The sequence below is a fragment of the Dreissena polymorpha genome, chromosome 3 (genome assembly GCF_020536995.1).
Source record: "Dreissena polymorpha isolate Duluth1 chromosome 3, UMN_Dpol_1.0, whole genome shotgun sequence".
In the NCBI taxonomy this organism is placed as follows: Eukaryota; Metazoa; Mollusca; class Bivalvia; order Myida; family Dreissenidae; genus Dreissena; species Dreissena polymorpha.
Genome location: NC_068357.1, coordinates 103,888,205 through 103,905,403, shown reverse-complemented (window position 1 = coordinate 103,905,403; position 17,199 = coordinate 103,888,205). Strand labels below are relative to the sequence as shown.

Genomic DNA, 17,199 nt, shown 5'->3' with positions numbered 1-17,199 from the left:
AATTAAAGACTCCTTTACAATATTGATATCATAATACAGATACCATCCACGATGATGCGAATTCGTTAAATGAGCTATTTACACTCTCAGAAGTCGAATTTCAAATTCGTTAGTTTATAAAAAATAAAAGCAGCGGCATAGATGGAATTCCAGCTGAGTTTAATATAAAAAAAACTTATATGAATGGGCGGAAGAAAACAATACATTTTATGAACTTTAAGAAGGGTTTAGGGCCTAAACTATTTTTGTAGTAAGAGAAAATATATGAAAACAAGAGGGCCTGAAAGGCCCAAAGTCGCTCACCTGAGATAAAAAGAAATGACATGTTCTTCAACAACAATGAGACTAAACTATTTTTATTTCTTTCCAAACATTCATCATTTATACTTAAGCAATAATGCAAACAATACAAACAATTTATAAAGAAATACAGTTCATAAACGTTCAAAAGTTAATCATAGTTAAAACAATGTTTCAAAAACAATTATACACTTTCATGTCTAAACTTGGTCAACAGTTTGTGTTCAGTATGAGGCAAATGCCTGTATAAAGCACTAGGATAAACAAACACCCGTGATCACTTTAATTGAATTCACTCTATTCACTTCACTGAACAAATAATTAAGAACTGACTCTCATTGTATTATTCACTTAAGTCTAATGTAAGACACTTTCAGAAAACAAACAGTTTAAATCCATTTCTTCGGCTTTGATTAATCACTTATAACTTGCGTTAATCACAACACACTAAGTCACTTTAATTAAAAGATTAGCTGAGATTTGTCATTCAATAAATTCACTATGTTCACTCATCACTTATTAAAAACACTAACTTGTTGTTGCATAAATTCCCTAAGTCCTGTTCTTTATTAAATCACTAACTCAATATTTTCACTTAGAGAAAAAAAATACTTAGTCACTTTGCCTTAGTTATCACTTAACTAATAACTGCACTTAGTTAAAAGAACTAAACTAACTCCACTAACTTAACATTCCCAGTTAGTGAAACACAGTAAATAATTAATTCAAAATTTTCATTTAGAGAAAAATAAGACTAAGTCACTTTTACTTGGTGAAATTTCAACTTAGAACATTAAACTCACCTCCATGATAAAACTAACAGTTGCTATACTAAACAGGTCTGGCAGGTTAGTAATTCACTAACCTCAATCTTTCAATTAGTGGAGTAACTCTTTCAACTTAGAGCCAGGGGGTCTAGCATTAGTCTTTCACTTGTATTCCCAGATGTTTTGGTTGATTAGTTCTTATGGGAAAGGCCAACAATGTGCCAGTCCCCTGATTCTGAAGTGTAGCTGGCATAGTAACATAGGTAAACATCCAAACAAATGAGAGCACTGCTATTCTTAGCATCCAGGTAAAGATAAGCACTGATTAAAGAGATGCAGCACTGACCACTGATGTAAACTATCTGCACTTACAGAGAGTTTAAAGCATTTATTTCATTTCTTAAGAATTATCATACAATGAAAATATACTTGATCTATCATTAATTAATTTATAAGTTATTAACTATCATTAATGAATTTTACTATATCAATATAAGGAAAATGACACCCCCCCCCCCTGGCGGCCAAGTTTTTATACCAGTCCAAACCATTTTCGAACTCAACCGTCATATCCAAGAAGTTCACAATCTGTCAAAAAAACTGATATAAATATTAGTTACTGTTAGTCTAGAAGTTGCTTCAAAAATTGAGTTTATAAAATAAATCTAACTGAATCTAAAGAACACAATTTATGGAGAGTGGAAAACTCCAGTGACTCAAATGTAAAAAATAAGAAGAATTCACAAAAGTTATTTCAATTAAAAGAGTCTTTCGAATTTAGAAAATGCCAAATATCAAGGTTGCCATGGAAGCAATTTCATAGCACAGTAGTCTGCTAAATACACTAAAACACAGTAGGTTAACTTGGCTTATCAGTAAAGATCAAAGATAAGGCTCTACAGTGCATTAGTACATGTACAGTTATTTATGACATAGGTTTATTAAATTGCATGCAAACTACTGTCTCTATGTACACTACATTTTATGAAAGAAGTCCCATGTTTATACAAGGGAGTTAACTATTAGTTAACTATTAGAAAGTATGTACAGGTTATCATTCTTTAACATTATGGCTTATCACAACTAGACTGTTCACATGTTTTAACTATATACATATAGAGAAAACTGCCGGCCCCTTGGCAGCCATGTTTTTCAAACAAAGGTTACCATTTTTGAACTCATCCAAGATATCATTGGAACAAATCTTCTGAGCTAGTTTCATGAAGATCGGAAAATAAATGTGGCCTCTAGAGTGTTAACAAGGTTTTACTATAGCCATATAGCCATATAAGGAAAAATGCCCCGCCCTCTGGCGGCCATGTTTTTCAACCAACCGACATCATTTTCGAACTCGTCCAAGATATAATTGGGATGAATCATCTGACCAAGTTTCACGAAGATCAGACAATAAATGTGGCCTCTAGCGAGTTAACAAGATTTTACAATAGCCATATAAGAAAAAATGCCCCGCCCCTTGGCTGCCATGTTTTTCAAGCAAACGTAACCATTTTCGAACTTATCCAAGAAGAAGAGACCAATCTTCTAACCAAATTTCATGAATATTGGACAATAAATGTGGCCTCTAGAGAGTTAACAAGTCAAATGTTGACGCCGCACAACGCACAACGGACGACGGACAAAAGGCGATCACAAAAGCTCACCATGAGCACGTTGTGCTCAGGTGAGCTAAAAAGTACGACGCAGGTAATCGTACTCGTAATGTCCTGATCGATAAGCGGATGCGTTACCGCTACGCCACGCTGATTATCACCTGTCACGGCGAAACATAATATCTATAACAGAGGGAGTAATCACCTGATAGTCAAGATGGCAACATCCATGCCGAGGCAGTTATTTTTCGTCGTTTTATATCCGTCATTGCTTTTTTTAATGACGCTTAATTTCCACCCATATCAGTAAAACGGTAATTAGCGTTTATTTCGTATCAAAATACACTTTGTATCTCGAAATTACTCCCCGCAAATTTTCTTAGGGTAAATTTGCTGTAATTACCGGTAGGTCATCCCGCTAAGAAATTTCGCAGCGAGCAAAGTCGAGATATAGAGCGAATATTTATACGAAATAATCACTAGTTATTTCTTGCTGATATGGCTTGAAAGTGAGTGGCATTTAAAAAAGAATACAAGTAATAAAGGGTACGAAACGGCGAAAAACCTGCCTCGGCATAGACGTCGCAATCGTGATTACCCCCTCAGTAAACGTATTTTTTGTATTTCATTAAATGCTTTATATTGATAAATGTAAATATTGGAGCTCTAGCAAAAACAAAACACAAGAATTAAATTAAAGAAATAATAAAAAGGAACACTCAACTTGGCTCGAACCACTGACCCCTGGAGTAAAAGTCTATCGCTTAGACCACTCGGCCATCCGTGCGCATAATATGAATTTTGTATTTTATACTTTATATAAGCAATCATTTTAACGACAGCAACAAAACTCTCCAAATTATTAAATCGTTTCGCGTTGCAAGTTTTTAAATCGTCAAAAGATGCCTGTAATGGATATTTTAGAGCATGGTAAATGTTCAGTATTACTGTTTCCTCATAAAGACCACAACTACAACGAAAATTTGTTAATCTGAAACAATGTTTTTTTAATTTTGTAAATTAACCAAAAATGTGAAAAGGCCCCTTTAAACACTTTTGCCAATAATATAATTGTTTTACGACCGATATTTGTTTTATTTTATTAAAAAGTTTTTTTTTCACTAAAAATGGTCGTAGAAAAATGCACTAAAAATGGTGCTGGAAAAAATCTCAGAAGAAAATCGTCGAAAAAAAGTTTCTAAGTGAAACATTCTAAGAATTAGAAAATTTGATGTTAATTATCTAATTATTTCGTCTGCCAACATCCTACTACGTCCGGCATTTTACCGCAATTTTACAGTTACAGTTAACCGCTCGCACTGTATTTTCGATTTGTGGTTACTGGTTAGTAAGTCAATTGGCAAGCCTATGTCCAACAACTCAGTTGATTGCATTGGAAAGGTCAATGCAAAACATTAGGGGCGAGGTTTAAAGTCGCCCCTGCAACAATTTGCTTCATTGTTGGTCAAAGCGTTCTTAAGACATTATGGTGCAACGACTGCCATGCTACAAGCCATTGTTTAAGCCAATTTCTTGATACAAGCTCATGTGATTTCAAACTCAAGAGATGTCTTCTTTTCATCCCATATAACAACTAAACACATATGCATGATCGTACATCAAAGCATTCTGAACAAGAAATATCTTTAAAACAGATATAGCCTTACATTTAAATAAAGGTAGAAAATTTACTTTTCTACGTTATTAAAGTAAAAACATCCTTACATTTAAATAAAGGTAGAAAATTTACTTTTCTACGTTATTCAAGTAAAAACAAAGATTCAAGTATTGCTGTGTCCTCCTTTTGATTAAAAAGTCACATATCCACGGCATGAAATGCTTGTCATGAAGTGCACGTACGTTAGACCATTCACATTGTAATAATGTTTGTAGATAAAAAATCTTTATTGGTTTTATCACATCAATAATGTCCTCACGTTGCTTATTATGAATTTATTTCTTCGTTATCGAAATATTTTATTAAGACGCAGTTTGCTTTCCACACATTCAAATAACACTGTTACATCCATGTCATTGGTCTTATGGCATATGCGGCCAGAGTAGCTCAAACCCAGCCTGCGCATTTTTCGTGGTATCTCCAGAGTATTTTCCTCAGTATGCATATCCTGACAAGACTGTGCGGATGCGCATCATATTGCATAGGTCCTATTTTTGCATGACACGGGTCTGTGATAGTCTAATTGCGTGTTGTAAATGGAACATCAAACCACGATACTTTCTAATAGAAAATTGAAGTCACACTGTGTTATTTATAGCAAACTGGCAAATGTCGGTAACCTATTCCGGTTTGAGGAAAGATTATCAGACAGGCTGACCGCCGATGTCCGACATGTGTGGGCGGCTAGATAATATTCGATTTCCCTTCTATTATGGACACTATACTATTTCGGTTATTTTGTATCACAAAGCAAGACAAACAGCATTTCATCATCATCATCAATCCCTTGACCGGTTTGGCCGGTGGGCGGAAATAAGGGATAACGATACAGAAATCCTCCAATCAGGTCTGTTGTGTGCTGCTGAGAGTTTACATTGTCCATCCAGCTTTTCGTCTGAAGACCTCGATGTCGACCTCCCTCTACCGTGCCCCGGAGAACAGTCTTGCACAGAGAGTCGTGCCTTGGTCCAAACCATGCCAGCTTTCGTCGTTAGAAATTTACCGATAAGTTTTCATGCATTTCTTTCCCTAAAATTCGTGTTATTTGATATCAGGAAAGCAATACTATTTTATCAACATAAGGCGTTTATTAATATAACATTCCGTCTTCCCCTGACGATTTACTGACCCAGCACTGACCCTGGAAGTATTGGGGATGAAATTTACCGTAATTGTAACTGGGCCAAAATGTATGCCATACCATTTGGATCAAAAGTACAAATACGCCAACAGCTAAAAATAGATATCACCGCGGTGACAAAATTGTTACCGCTGTGACAATTTTGTCACAGCGGTGACAAATTATGACTGTATAATTTTATGCCTGCTGTTACATTTATTTGTTTGGGTCAGTTTTCAACCAATCATTTCCCCGTAACAAACCGAGATTTTTTCAAGAAAATAATTAATATCAGAGACGTAGATATCTACGTCTCTGTTAATATTTAACAATAGTTTAAAATAAAATCAATACGGATGACTAAGGGTCCTTGTGTTCGAAGATTAAAATTACAAAACTCATGGTCTGAACGCCAATGTTCTGCAGTAATCCATGGAGGCAGACATCTTGGTAACTTCGCAGTAAATATTCGCCGATTTGCAAGACGTTATTTCATTGGTCAGTTTGATTTAGCTCTTATCTTTGGGTCAGACGAAGTATCACCGTAGTTACCAATATATCACCGCAGTGATAAATTTATTACCGCAGTGACAAAATTGTCAATATATATTTTTAGCTGTTGGCGTATATGTACTTTTGACCCAAAGGGTACGTCATAAAAATGAACATGCAGATAATACTCCGCATGTCCCTACACTGATAAGTGTTACATCATATACTACAAAGACGCAGTGATGTTAACAATGCTCCGGGGATTATGCTCTAATTAGCCAATTGAATGAATGGGCATTAATCAACTGTAATAGCAGAGACGTTAATATCTACGTCTCTGGTATTAGTGAGCTTTTAAGTTTATAAATGAACTGCATTCCTGTCATATCTTGACATCTTTGGCACTGCACTGGGTCATATCTTTTTTTTTTTCATCAACACGTTGAATATAAAGTCGAATTTCTCCACCAATACGAATTTTGTTAAGAAACCCTGGCGGATATGTTACTCGGGGGATATTGGTTGATATCATTTTCGGTGCAAAAACTTTTTTACTTGCATACATTTAAAGAAATTTGTAAACAAAGTGCTAAGTAGGGGACAAATCCCTGCATCGTCGACTTCAAATAGCCATATTTCAATAAATCCTGAATGATAACCAGGATTTTTCTAACATACATGATAATACCTCCTTTGCATATACCAAAATATATTTTAATTCAAAAATGGCTGTAAAAAATTATAGAACTGGATTTACTAACCCTACCGAAATTCAACAAAATTGATCGGAAACTTTTCCAAGCAGGTCGAACTTTTCACATCAGATCGGGTTTCCGGAAATGTTTTTGTGTAAAACTCAGCCCCTGTATCATAGTTACAAATTTGGGCTGAAAATATAGGAGCCTGCCAAGCGGAACTCAGAACAAGAGGACCATGGTGGCCCTGGGTCGCTCAACTGAGTAGTATTAATGTTAAGCAAGGGTTGTTAAGGTTGTTTTGTGAAATAAAGGGTTTTGTTGTTTCGGCAGATATATGCCTATATGCGTTATAAGTAGTTTTTTTTTGTGTGTTTTTTTTAATAGACATCTGATACCCATTGCCACAATGCTATATTTTGAATTAAATTAATATGCGGACAGTAATTTAATAATGAGCATCATCAAAAGAAAATGGAAGTACATTTTCCACAAATTATTGTCCAGCTTTGAGATCATGAGATGAGCATCTCATTAACATGTTATAGGGGATGACTAGTTACAACCTGTGTTTGCAAGAACAGCTTTAGATACAGAAAACAACTGTATGTTTTCAATAGATTTGAGTGTTGATGAAATAGTTTTTGCATAATGAAATACAATATGTTGAATTGTTATCATATATCAAAGAAGTTAATTAGTATGAGAATATGTACTAGAAATTGAACATTGATCTTCTTTTAAGGTAAAAAATATCACTTGATCTTTCTAATAGTTATAACTGTTTGCAAAAATAGAAGTAAGCACACACAAGACATTGGAGAATTAACATATCAAAACAACTGTCAAACTAATTGTAATTTAATTGCACAAAAATCTGTGGCATAAATACATTGTTTTTGCAAATAAAACTTCTTTTTAACCTTCTTAAAAGATGTGATAAATTATTTTTTTTACTACCAAATTGTTCACATTATTGACATAGTGTTTTTAAACAACTGAAACAATTTTCAGACTCACCTTTGCAATGATATTTCCAATTGAAACAACAACAAAACCTGTTAAAATCACAAATCTTTGCTAATCACACACAAACTACTGACTGACTGCACAAGGTCTTTGATGTGAGAGCACAGTTAATTGGGGCCATTTTTTAGGGAACTGTAAGCCTGTTACACAATCAGCACATGGCTATTCAAGAAGGCATCAATCAACACTATTGTTCTGCAACAATGCAAGCACAGGTATAAATCAGTTGTATAGAGAGTAGAAAACGTGAATTAAAGGGCAAATAAGTTTCATAAGAAACAGTTTTGTTGTTTTTACTAGTTGTACCAGTTGAATTTCTGCAAAATAAAGAAAACAATCTGAAGTTATGGCACTAATTAATTGGAGTAATCCAATAATTGTTATAAGATATTTGGATTGTTGTAAATGTTTCTAATTTCATAACCAGTATCATCATTACCATTACCATCAACATCATCATCATCATCATCATCATCATCATCATCAACATCATTGTGCACTAACATCCTCATTACACCTAGAGTGTTAACATGGTTATTATAAAGCCATATAAGGAAAACTGCCCCGCCCCCTGGTGGCCATGTTTTTCAACGAACAATAACTATTTTTGGACTCAGCTGAGTTATCATAAGAAAGACAAATTCTGACCAAGTTTCATGAAGATTGGACTATAAATGTGACTTCTAGAGAGTTCACAAGGTTTTACTAAAGTAATATAAGGAAAGCGGCTGTTTTTTTTTAAAGGACCGGAACCATTTTCGAACTCAGCCAAACTATCATAAGAACAAAATGTTCTGATTAATTTACATGCAGATTGGACCATAAATGTGACTTCTAGAGTTAACAAGGTTTTACTAAAGCCATATATGGAAAACTTCACCCCCTGGCGGCCATGTTTTTCAACCTTCCAAAACCATTGTCGAACTCAGCTGAGACATTTAGACAAATGTTATGGCCCAGTTTCATGAAAATGTGACTTCTAGAGTATTAACAAGCTTTTTCTTTAATTTTACCTAGTGACTTAGTTTGTTACCTCACATGACCCAGTTTCTAACTAGACCAAAATATAATTGGGACAAATCTTTGGACCAAGTTTCATGAAGATCAGACAATAAATGTGGCCTCTATAGTGTTAACAAGCCAAAAATGTTGACGACAGACGACCCAGGACCGACAAAAGTTGATCCCAAACTCAAATCATAAGCACATTGTGCTCAGGTGAGCTAAAAAAAAAGGTGCCGGATAAATACAAATTTTACCTAGAAGTCTTAAAGGCCCTCGGTCAATCACCTGAGATATTAGATTAAGTGATGTTAAAATAATAAGTTAACTGTTTTTATCAAGATTTTTTTTTAACTTCGACACAGAATGTTGTCTGAGACATTATTAGAGAAAATGGATGTTTTTACTATTTACTATAACATATAAAACAAGAGGCCCACGAGGGCCTGAATCGCTCTACTGGTATAAACACTGTGCAAGTTTGGAAAGAATAAGATGGAAACTGTGTACTGTGACCTTGACCTTTGACCTAGTGACCTGAAAATCAATAGGGATCATCTGCCAGTCATGATCAATGTACCTATGAAGTTTCATGATTCTAGGCGTAAGCATTCTTGAGTTATCATCTGGAAACCATTTTACTGTTTCGAGTCACTGTGACCTTGACCTTTGACCTAGTGACCTGAAAATCAATAGGGGTCATCTGCCAGTTATGAAGCTTTTTCTTTAATTTGGCCTAGTGACCTACTTTTTGTTCTCAAGTGACCCAGTTTTCAACTTGTCCAAAATATCATTGGGACAAATCTTCTGACCAAGTTTCATGAAGATCAGACAATAAATGTGTCGCACACCAAATATTAAACCCCTGAACATTGCAGTTTCTGAGAACAAGATTTATAAGTTTTTTATGCCTCCAACAGGCGGCATATAGTTTACCCACTGTCAGTCAGTCGGTCGGTAAGTCATTCTGTCTGTCCGTCTGTCACACTTTTCGTGTCCGCTCTCTAATTCAAGTAGTTCTCATCCGACCTTCACCAAACTTGGTCACAAGTTTTATCTAGACAATCTCTATTCCAAGTTTGAAAATGGGCCATGTTCTTAAATTCTTAAAATTTGTTTAAGCTATTTCGGTTTCAAGTATGAGTTCTTGGCATAATTCTGCCTTAATTTAAACAAATTTTATTCTAAGATTAGTTTTCTTTTTTTGCGCAAACACTATGGAATCTCATAAAGAAAAATTAATTAAACATGTTTATCTATTCAAAACATGATAGAGTCTGGTATGGACATTACCAGATATCTGTGATTTAGTAATATACTCTGAGATTATGCATTCAGCTGCAACACATAACAATACACCATTTTCCACCTGCTTAAATGTGCTATGTGACATGAAAAAGACTGCCATAGAAACAAGTTCAGTGTATTCAACGCTTTGCTTTAGTAAGTATAAGAAAATGTTTTTTTTTTCTACAGTTGACAAGAAGATACGTGCATTCCTGTTTTTGCATGCAAAGAATTGGCAGAAAATAACATCTACAAACTGCAGCAGATGACATATGTAACAAACAACAAAATTTAAATATTGAACACGTTATGCAGCAAACTAATAGTTTAATAAAACAAGGGCCACATTGGCCCTGAATCGCTCACCTGAACAAATTTAATAGCCTTAGGCCCAATGGTAATTGACAAGAAACAAATTTTTAGGGGAGCCTATAAGGATCATCCTTGTAAAAAAAATTGAAAATCCGACGAGCCCTTTCTGACCAGAAGATTTTTTAAGGAATTGGCCATATATGGGCATGGCGGCCAGCTTAGTTATGTGACCAAATTTTTTTTTAACAATATTTTTTTTTCGTGACGTAGGAATGCTCCACATGAAATTTGGTTGAAATTGGCTCAATGGTTTAGGAGAATATGATCTGCTCAGGTACGCTAAAAACTTAAACATTGAGATAAAAGGAATTTTTGCTTGTTTTGAAGAGATTCCTCCTTTTTCTCAAAATTGACAAGATATCATCGACTAAACAGGCAACCCATGTTTGCATAAGGATAAATCCTTTTACCAATCAACATATTTTGGACTGAACAATTTCTCAATTTCCCACGATGATTCAACCCTACCAGAGCAATTTCCTAAGCAATAATCACCTCCCATTTTAAAGGAAAAATAATTTCTCATCAACAAAACTACAGCATTAATTGATTTCTGGTAGTTAACCCTTTTCAAATTGAAAGAGGTTGCAGACGACAAATTAAGTTATTATGGAATAAGAATAAACAGATTTAATAGGGTAGGAAGCATTGTGATGAAAGGAGAAAATGCTAATCTCAGCATTTTCTTCTTTTATTTCAACGATTTCCACAGTCACAAACATTTGCAGAAAGAATTAACTGTTGTGGGTTAAGGGTTTATGAGGAGAATGCTATAGTTTGATTATGCAATAGTGTATGTATGGGGGGATATGCTTTTATTTTGGAAGAGTCTAAATTAATGTAATAGGGCTTAAAGACATCATGAATTGAAACAACTTCTTCAATGATGTATAGTTATGCAATTGAAGTTGAAATCATTGAGATACAAGAAATCTTGGCTTGTTTTGAACAGATTTATTTTTTTTCTTAAAATTCTCAAAATATCATCTGCTAATGAGGCATCAAGTGTTTGCATTAGGAAAAGGCACAATGGTTTCTAGATGCATCTACATTAAAGTACAAAAAAATGAAAATGCATAGCCAACCCATAATGAGAAACCTATGAGTGTGCCTTTTTATCATGCACTGATCTATTTACTAAAAACATTGGACATCTCACTTATTTATTTGAGTCAACCATGTCACATGAGTAAAGGGATTTGAAGAACTGACTGACCTGAATTGAATAATACATCAAAGAGGGGCACGTAAGAATCTTTGAAATCTGCTTGAGCTGTTTGATTATGCAATGAAGAATTTCTTGGAAAGTTGTTATTGAGTTCAACAGGTGCAGGTTATGCAATTGTACAGTTCTGAAAGGGTTGTTAGGGGTTTCCACTGAGTTGCAACTATTGGCTTATGTAAGTTTTGCCTTTCAAATCCTCCTAAAGGCACATCTTTATCAGCAGGAGGTCTCCTCTGAGATGCAGCTATTGTGTCAGAGAATCGTGTCAGAGAAACCTGGCCTGTAGCCAGCAAATCCTTTACTCTAATAGCACTATTAATTGGAAAAAAGAGTACACTATAATTATTTCTAAATCTGCCATCTCAAGGAGATAATTCTCGACTTAATGGTCCGATGTTGCTCATTTTCAACAGGGCTCAAGTTTTCATTGATATGAAGACACTGTGCAAGTTTGGAAAGAATTGGATGAAAAATTTGGACTTTATTGCATTAACACCATTTTCTCAATTCAAGGGGAGGTAATTCTGTACTTCATGGACCAATAATGCTCATTTTTTGTAGGGTTCGTGTCCTCATTGATATAAAGACACTGTGCACATTTGGAAAGGATCGGACAAAAAATGTGGAAGATTTTTGAAAGTTTTCACAAAATAGGCAAAAACGAATAAACATGCAAAGTTCAACGAGCTCCTGCGGCCATGTTTTTTGACGAATCAAATTTCTTTGAACAACTTTTTCAGGGGAGCCTTCAAAGGTCATCCCTGTGAAATTTTTTGAAAATCTGATGAGCGGTTTCTGACAAGATTTTTTAAGGTTTTTACCATATATGGTCATGGCGGCCATCTTGGTTATGTGATCAATTTTTTTTTAACAATTCTTTTTCCCATGACCTAGGGATGCTCCACATGAAATTTAGTTGAAATTGGCTCAATGGGAATAGTAGAAGAAGATCGGACAAAAAATGTGGAAGATTTTTGAAAGTTTTCACAAAATAGGCAAAAACGAATAAACATGCAAAGTTCAACGAGCTCCTGTGGCCATGTTTTTTGACGAATCAAATTTCTTTGAACAACTTTTTCAGGGGAGCCTTCAAAGGTCATCCCTGTGAAATTTTTTGAAAATCTGATGAGCGGTTTCTGACAAGATTTTTTAAGGTTTTTACCATATATGGTCATGGCGGCCATCTTGGTTATGTGATCAAATTTTTTTTAACAATTCCTTTGTCCCATGACCTAGGGATGCTCCACATGAAATTTAGTTGAAATTGGCTCAATGGTTTAGTAGAAGAAGATGTTTACAAATTGTTTACAGACAGACAGACGGACGGACGGACGCCGGACGGTGATTGATCACAATAGCTCACCCCGAGCTATCGCTCAGGTGAGCCAATAAAGGCGATGTATATCTCAAAAACATTTACACAGTTATGCTTTTATGTAGTGTCAAAGTTACAGCTGGGGGCATCCGTGTCATGTGGACACATTTCTTGTTTTACTATACAAGTCTACCTACACGGTAAATCATGTGAATCCTGGGTGTAATGAGTTTTAAACCCAGGCACACCCTTTGAACAAACATAGAAGAGGAAAACTGTACTATACTATGTTCCACATCAGATATCATACCCCTGACCCATGTGGTTTCAGAGATGGTTTTTAAAGTTTATCAATATTTTTTATGATTTATGCCAAATACCATACCTCTGGGCCGGTTCAGAAAAGATTGTTTGACGTTTTTACTATAATCCCCGGGGCATGGCCAATTTTGACCCTAGGGGGATGATTTGAACAAACTTTGTAGAGGACCATCAAACGATTTGAGGTTTCATAGAAGATTTTAAGTGATTTACTATATAACTCTACATATAACCAGTTATGGCCAGTTTTGAATTAGGGGCATGATTTGAACAAACTCCATAGAGGGCCACAAGATGTTATACAAAAAAATACTTAAACCCAAGCCTTTTTTGTTTCAGAGAAGAGGAATCCTTAAGTTTGAATTATTTTTAGCTCCATTGACCTACAAATGAAAGGAACGATTTTAGCAACTTTAAGAGAGAGAATCATTCCTGTGAAGTTTCATCAAAATCTGCCCAGCGGTTCAGAAATGCTTTGAAGAAAAAACAACAACAGACAGACTGATAGATGCTTGACAACACAGTATTCTTATAACTCCCAATCAGCACTATAAACAAGACGGCCTTAAGGTTCTACATTGCTCTTATGAGACAAGTTGAAACGTAAGTATTAAGTGCAGATTTTGTGATGTGTAATAACTGTGGGTTTAATCAAGTTTTCTTTAACGCTGTTTGACACATAATTTTGTAAAGTCTGAGACAGTATTAAAACAAAATGTAAGGTTTAACTATAAACATACTAAAAAACAAGTTTACCCCATGATGGAGCCAATTATGATTCATATAACCAAAGTTGAGGCCCACTTTAGCATGTCACACACAATATTTCAAAGACCTAACCCTTTTGGTTTGAGAGAATAAGATTTTTAAAGGTTTATTAGTCAACATAAATCATGTGACCCCTGGTGTGTGGTCAGTTTTTACCCATGATCATGATTTAAACAAACTTAGAAGAGGAAAATTATGCAAGTTTAAACACCAATTATTAAATGCATGACACAAGAGGTTAAGAGATAATTTTGAAGTACTTTAATAAAACAAAATCAAATAAATAAAACAAAACATGTTTGGTACCTTCAGCAAGATGGAAGTCCCAAATGCTTGGATTTTATAATCTACATCATTTAGGTTAATGAGTCAGTTAAAACAAAACAGTTAGAAGCTATATATTCCTATTCCGCCATAATAAGTTAATATACATTTACGACATATTTGTCAAGTTAATGCAATTTAAAACACACAATATAAAATGTGGAAGTAGGACTTTGTGATATACACAAACTGTTTCCGATACATACACTACAATTTGTGATGATTGTGTTTAAATAATTATTGAAATTTGGATTTTTTTTAAAGAATTACCTTTTATTTTCTCATAAAAGATGCTAATAGAACATGCACAACCAGGTTCTGAATTCACAGAGCTCCTGAGATCTTTCAAAATGTCACATGTAAAATTTACTGTCATTATATTCTGCACTTTCTTCTTAAGGCCTTCCGTCATTATATGTAGAATTATTTGAACAAGAGATGTGTTTGTCAGAAACACAATGCCTCCTTATGCGCCGCTTTTTTTGTTTGTTGACCTTTGACCTTGAAGGATGACCTTGACCTTTCACCACTCAAAATGTGCAGCTCCATGAGATACACATGCATGCCAAATATCAAGTTGCTATGTTCAATATTTAAAAAGTTATTGCAAAACTTTACTGTAAGGTTCAAGTTTTGGGACAGAATGACAGACAGAAAGAAAGAAAGAAAGACAGGCCAAAAACAATATACCCCCGATCTGTCGATCCGTGGGCATACAAACATTCTGATATTTTTTGCAAGTTAAACTATGCACAAGAAGCGCCAAGATCAGACACACATACATTGCACTCAAACTGTGAAGTCATAAAAAGTACCAAAACTGTCCAAAAACTCTTTTTATTATAATATTGCGCATACTAGGTTAGTTCTGAATACAGATACAAATATTTAGCGGCGCAAAGATAACTTTAACCACGAGCCTCTGTGAGAAGTACAGCGTTTCCCTGTCAAGCAAATAAACGCATCTGTTTCCATTAGTTACCTGGTATTCTATAAATCCCATTTTTTACGCATTTAGTCTTCTTCAATTAGAATAAAGAAATAAAATGGCTGAAAAACAAACACAAACATCAAAATAATTCACCAAAAAAATAGCAAAAACAATTGGTTATATTAAGTTTATAAAATGGGAAGTTATCTAATAAACCCAGGTTCGATGATGGGATAACATCAGACCACATATCACATTTATTAAAATAGATCCAATAAACACACAATAATTAGTAATGTCTAAGAATCTTGATTGACAACACCCCACTAGCTGGGTATTTCTTCATCACTGTCTAATGATGTAGCGCCTAAACTTTTAGGTGATTCGGATTCAAATTTTTCTAATCTTCTTCTTCGTACTTCTTCAATGTCTTTGCTTTCTTCTCTTGGATCAACCCATTCTGGTATGAACTCGTCAGTAGTTGGCAATCCTTGGGCACCTTCGGCAGTAGGTGAGTCTACAACAAATGACATTTACACTAAAATACCTACATAAATGTAATGACACAATAAAGGAACAATTGACATCTCGCCAACTATCAATAAGTTTCTAATCTAAATATCGCTCGACCAATCAGCGACCAATAAATCGGGCCCGCCAGTTGCTAACAACCTGTCAGCTATTTTTCAGACAAGCAGAATGCCTAGTTTTCTTTTTTTTGCAATGAAGTTTGTTTATTTTGTTAGAAAACAAGAAACCGTCGGAGACGGGTGATGCTCCCCAAAGTTTTTCTTTATCACAATATTGCACTATATATTCAGATAAAAAGAAACGTCTAGAAGTTGGGGGGACAAGAATTGCACTATATGTACAGTTAATGGAAAATTTCAAAGGGCCATAACTCTGTGAAAAATCATCCGACCAGAACCGGCTGATAATATGCACATCTCCTCTTGGTAGTGAAGCTTCCCATAAAGTTTAATTGAATTCCGGTCATTAATTGCTGAAAAATAGCCCGGACAAAAATTGAGCACAGACGGACGGACACACGGCTGGACAGACGAAGCAGCGACTATATGCTCCCCCCCGAAATTTTTTTAGGGGGAGCATAAAAACAAAACAGAAATGAAATATGGTAAAACGGTGTCATAGGGTTTATGTTAATAGGACAGTCGGTATCCAAGCAGATAAGTTAGAGAAATTGAACTGATACCATTTCTAACAGAGACATGTGGTCTTGCCAAGTGCAAATATGTAGAATTTCCAAAATCCCCCTTATAAAACTTCTATTTATTTCAGAAACTGAATTAGTCATATTAGTATTACTTAGTATGAATAATATCACGTGCATATGTAAAATAATAGTGCATTTTGGTACCCGCTTTGTGTAACTTAACAAAATCCCCCTGACAAATCGCTTTTTTGAGTCAGAAACAAGTGAAAACAATTTTATGTTCCTATTTTAATAAAAACGTATCAATAAATTCTATTATAGAAGAGTTATTTATTTCTTATGTCACTTATACATGCGTTAACTTGGGGGAAGTCGGTACCTGCGCAAGTTTCTGATACTGGTAGCTTTATTAAGTAGCCTGACCTAAATCCCCTCCATAGAACTCTAATTTATATCAGAAAATGACCAACCTGACTTAGTTGTTTTGCATTTACAATCATATGATTGATAAATGTCCTATAAGAAATGTTTGATATTGTTATCCCCACGCTTTTTTGAAAAGCGTGGGGATATTGTGGTTATCTCCGCCGTCCGTCCGTTCGTCTGTCTGTCCGTCCTGGCCACTATCTCCTCCTACACTATTAGCACTAAAACCTTGAAACTTACACACATGGTAGCTATGAGCATATGTGTGACCCTGCACTATTTGGAATTCTGATCCGACCCCTGGGTCAAAAGTTATGGGGGTTGGGGCGGGGCCAGGTCAGAGATTTTCATTCACTTTTTTAT

At 35.0% G+C, this 17,199-nt stretch overlaps 2 protein-coding genes across 10 annotated transcripts in view; both read right to left on the bottom strand.

Annotated features, from left to right (window-relative positions):
* LOC127872901 (uncharacterized) overlaps positions 1-17,199 on the bottom strand; it is a 146,225-nt gene that overhangs the window by 48,910 nt on the left and 80,116 nt on the right. The gene's annotated exons all lie outside the window — the stretch shown is intronic.
* The window catches only part of LOC127872898 (E3 ubiquitin-protein ligase synoviolin B-like), an 82,928-nt gene continuing 80,855 nt past the window's right edge, over positions 15,127-17,199 (bottom strand). For both annotated transcript variants that reach the window (XM_052416396.1, XM_052416397.1), the window contains exon 14: positions 15,127-15,753. In XM_052416396.1, the coding sequence (XP_052272356.1) occupies positions 15,563-15,753 (191 nt within the window). In that variant the 3' untranslated portion in view covers positions 15,127-15,562. The remainder of the gene's footprint in view (positions 15,754-17,199) is intronic.